Source organism: Pteropus alecto, unplaced genomic scaffold (genome assembly GCF_000325575.1).
Source record: "Pteropus alecto unplaced genomic scaffold, ASM32557v1 scaffold30, whole genome shotgun sequence".
In the NCBI taxonomy this organism is placed as follows: domain Eukaryota; kingdom Metazoa; phylum Chordata; class Mammalia; order Chiroptera; family Pteropodidae; genus Pteropus; species Pteropus alecto.
The window spans coordinates 629,258-633,590 of record NW_006429782.1 but is presented as its reverse complement, the minus strand read 5'-3'; the positions used below and the strand labels follow the sequence as shown (position 1 = coordinate 633,590).

Below are 4,333 nucleotides of genomic sequence, written 5' to 3'. Positions count from 1 at the left end.
CGTGCGTGTCCGGCTGGTGCTTGGGTCCGCGCCCCGGCCGGGTGGCGGGGGCAGGTCCTGCTGCGGGACGGCCAATGTGCGGCGCCGGCCTGTGGGGGGGAGGGCCCTGGGAGCCGGGTCTTCGGCTGGGCTAGGGCAGGGTCCACGTGTCCTGGGTCTATGTGCCCATCGTAACTGGCCTCAAGGGCGCCCCGAACCCCGGGCAGTGGAGTGTATGTGGTGCCTACGCCCCAGGATCCTTGGCTGCACGCCAGTCTCTGTCCAAGGCTTCCTGGAGCCTTCATTTCCCTCCCACAGAATGGGGCAGTGGGGCTCGGCATGGTGACAGGCGCCTAGGTCACCCTCGTCAGTGGGCAGCCTGTCGTCCTAGCGAGCCTGAGTGCCAGGCCCGCAGAGCTGGCCCCTGAGCACCTTTCAGGCCTGTGCGACACCCCGGGGGGCCTTTCCTGGGTGGGGGCCCCAGCCTGGGACTGTCCAGCTCCACAGCGGTGTGGCCACTTCTGTCTGGCCTGCTCGTGGTGGGGCCGATGCCTCGTCCACTTTGATGTCCGCCGTGGGGTCACTCTCGGAGGTTCTCAGCTGCTCGACCGCGGCCTTGCTAGACATCCGCCATGGGGGTCCTGCCATCCGTCCTGAGAGCTGGGCCTTGGGCCAGGTGTGGCTGGGTCAGTGGCTGTGGGCACCGGCCTTGAGAGCGAGCGGGGCGTGTCTGGGACCTGCCGGCCGCCCCCCAGCCAGAGACGCGGTGCTGGGTGCTGGGCTCCAGGTGGCCATGCACAGGGTGAGCTCTGATCGGGGCGCACGCGGTAGCTGTGGCAGTTACAGAAGCTGCTGAGTCAAGCCCTGGACGTCCCTGACCGAGAGGGAGCCCTGTGCTGGCGAGAAGATGGGGGGCTCCAGGTGGCTGAGACAGTTTCTCCGCCGATGCTGTGGCAGGACGGGCCCTGGGCAGCAGGCAGTTCTGGCGAGCGCTGGCTGGGCTGCACAGGCCCTCAGAGGGAGCAGAAGACGTGGCCCCTCCCTGCAGACTCCTCTCCCCACACCTCACTGGGGGCAGGCAGCCCCAGGCCTCAGCCCCCTGGATGCTGGGGAGCGGGCAGGGGGGACTCGGCAGACCCCCAGCACCGATCCCTTCATCCGTGCCCAGTGCGGGCAGCTGGCGGGCTATCTCGCAAGCCTTGCCTGAGCCCAGGCCCTCCTAGGTCCCGCAGGGTCCTGCGAAGTGTGTCTCAGGACAGGTGAGAGGGCCGCGCCCCAGGTCCTCTGCCCGCAAGGGACTGACCCCCAGCTGCTGGCCACCTCAGGCCAGCTCTCCCTCACCCTGGGTTAGGGCCCTACAGGCCGGACCTGGGTGGGGCGGGTGGGGTCACGCCCGGGGAGCGGGCTGGCTTGGGAGGTGTTGGTCCCGGGCCCTCATCAGCCCACACTCGCCTTCCTCCTCCCCCTCCTAGGACAGGTCCCCGACGAGGAGGCTGGCCAGAACGGACAGAGCCGGGGCCTGCTTAAGGCCGTGTGCGTGAACGGCACGGAGCCGGCCCCACTGAGCGCCAGATCCAGGGCGGAGCGCCGGGCCAGCGGCACCTCCAACCCCGTCCGCAAGGCCTGCTCCACCAGCAGCAAGATCCGCAGGCTGTCGGCCTGCAAGCAGCAGTGAGGGGGGCCGCCACAGGTGGGCCATGGCGGGGGCGCACCACGGGCATTTCCCCGGGCTCAGCCCGGTCACCCTTGTGGCCACTGCCGACCACAGCCAGCTCTGCCCTTCAGAAGCCTGTGGGTCGGCGATCTCCACTCCAGGGTCCAGGTGGAAGGCAGAGGAGGTCACTTCCTGCAGGCTCCTGGCCACTCTGGGCAGGATGGGACCTGCGTGCAGAAGGAGGTCTCGGGGGCTCACCCTGCCCCAACCCCAGGCTGCTCCCAGGATGGGGTGCTGGCCTTGGAGGTGGCCATGTGGGTGGGGGACTGGGAGGGGCCAGGCTCTGGCTGACACTATCACCCTGATCGTTGCTTATTCTTCTCCCTGTTTTCTCCTCCTGCCCCTGTCTGCCCCAGTCCTGGAAGTGGGGATCAGGCCCCAGAGGTTCTGGAGACCCCGTCTCTTGCTCCCCTGCTCGGCCCCAGCCCCTCTAGGGCTGCGCTTCATCCCCTGGGCAGTGGGTACGACTCACACAGTGCAGCTCCCAGATGTCTGACGGCCTCAGGGGGCCCGGGGGTGGGGCTTGCTTCCCAGGATGCAGGGTGTGTTCACCTGCCCAGAATTGACCACTTGTGACCTGTACTGCATCCCGCCTCCAGGAGCCGCAGCCCGCGCCGGCCCAGGTCCTCAGTCTTCCCGCCAACAGCAGGCCCAGGACGGCCGCGGCCACGCCTCCGCGCCGCCACGCCCTCGACGCCAGGGAGTTCTGGAGGGCTTTGGCTGGCGGACAGCAGGGACTGGGGTCCGACCCCCCCACCCCCCACTGTGGGCAGTGGACACGATCTCCCGTTGACTTTGCAATCCCGTGCTGAGCCCCTCCGCCCCGGCCGGGGGAGGAGCGCGAGGCCGGCCGTGCACTTTAGTTCGGACTACTGGCTCACCCGCCTTCTCTTTACTTCGCCCCGGTCAGCGCCTCCCACACCTAGTGACGTGTTCAACAAACCGCAGCCGCCCGGGGGGCGGACGGGCCTGCCCGCCGAGACGCATGCCCAGCACCCGCGGGAGCCAGGCAGCTGCCTTGTTTTTGTTGTTTGGTTGGGTCCTTTTTTTTTTTTTTTTTTTGTAACAAAAAACACGGGTGGGTTGACGGGGCTGGGTGTTTTTGTTGTTTGGTTGGGTCCTTTTTTTTTTTTTTTTTTAAGAAAAAATAAAACAGGTGGATTTGAGCCGTGGTTGTGAGGGGTGTTTGGGAACTGTCGGGGGCAGGACTGTGCGGTCAGGCAGGGCATCTGAGCCTGAACTGGGACCTTCGGTGGCCCCCGAAGTGCAAGGGCTGGCTGCAGTCTGCGGGTCTTGCTGGAGTCGCGTGGGGGCACCTGCGCCTCCAGGAGGGGATCTGCCTTTGGCCTCACTAGCACTGTGTCCTAGTGGCGACTTCCCTCCAGAGCCTCTGCTCAGCCCAGGGCCTACCAGTCCACAGCACAGGGGCCAACAGCCACCAGTGGGGACACTGGCCCTTTTCCCCAAGGCACCTGTGCGCCTGGGTCCCCAGAGAAAACCCAGAGCAAGCGAGAGTATGCAGTAAATATTTATAATCAACTGAAAACAAAACACAACAAGAAACTCCATCGCTGGATAGGACACAGCTCGAAGCTTCGACGAGCGGGGCAGGGTGACTCCGCCGCCCCATCTTTTGGCAATAAATAAAGCTTAGGAAACTTGAAACCTTGGCCGTTTGGATTTTGTGTAAGTCTCAAACACTGCTGAGTCCTGGCGGCTCTTTGGAAGCTGCGGCTACAGGGCGGGCGGCCCACTCACATGCGCAGGGTGGGCGCACCACGGGGTGGGCGGCGGGAGGCGCCGTCCGGGGCCAGGGTGGCTGCGGTGGCGGCAGTGGGCACGGTTATTGCTTGGAGGGGGCTTGGACTGCCGCGAACACACAACGCAGTGAGGTAAACGGCTTTGGGGAGTTGATGGCAGCGGCCGGTCTTCTCATCACGGATCCTGTGGCCCCGTGATCCGTGTCCCAGGGGGCTAGGCGCATGGGCCCTGACATGGACCCCAGTTCGTGCAGACCAGAAGAACCTCGATCTAACTGGTCCCAGGAGAAGAGTTCTGCACATGCGTTTCACGCAGCCAGACCTAATAGTCCTTCCAGGACGCAGGCCCTGCACATGCGCCTCCCGTGGACGCAGGCCCCGCCACCACCCAGAGGCCACGGCGTCTGAACCTGGGCCTCCGTCCCTCCAGACGAGCCGGGCTCCTCGGGCCTCGGAATGCCACAGGGATCCAGCGAAGTGCCCGAAAGGGGCCGTGCACGTGCGTCCCGGGGCGGTGCGGGGCATCCGGGGCGGTGTGCTTGCGTGTGAGGCCCCGCGGTCCGGCGCGTGGGCACCCGGTCGTCGCACCCCTGGTATGTCCAGCTGCCGAGGCCCTGTGCATGCCAGAGGAGCTGGAGAGCGGGTGCGGGACTTAGGCCGGGCTGTGGTCTGGGGACGTGGGCGCGGCGGCAGCGGCGGCCAGCGTGGGGGCCGCGGAAACGGGCTGGGGGAGGCGCGGCGGGAAGAGTCTGTCCTCGAGGCTGGCCGCCAACTTGTCCAGCATCGACTCCGGGGGCCCGGTGCACAGGCCCGAGCCTGAGCAGCCACCGCCTGGCTCCTCCTCTATGGCGGGGATGGCGGGCGCTGCGGGGACAGCCGG

The 4,333-nt window shown here is 66.7% G+C and overlaps 1 protein-coding gene across 1 annotated transcript in view; it reads left to right on the top strand.

Moving 5' to 3' along the window:
* STK11 (serine/threonine kinase 11) overlaps positions 1-2,754 on the top strand; it is a 14,244-nt gene extending 11,490 nt beyond the window's left edge. Inside the window, exons 9-10 of the mRNA XM_006904052.2 lie at positions 1,452-1,669; positions 2,293-2,754. Of these exons, the coding sequence (XP_006904114.1) occupies positions 1,452-1,654 (203 nt within the window). The 3' untranslated portion in view covers positions 1,655-1,669; positions 2,293-2,754. The remainder of the gene's footprint in view (positions 1-1,451; positions 1,670-2,292) is intronic.
* Positions 2,755-4,333: the final 1,579 nt, after the last annotated feature.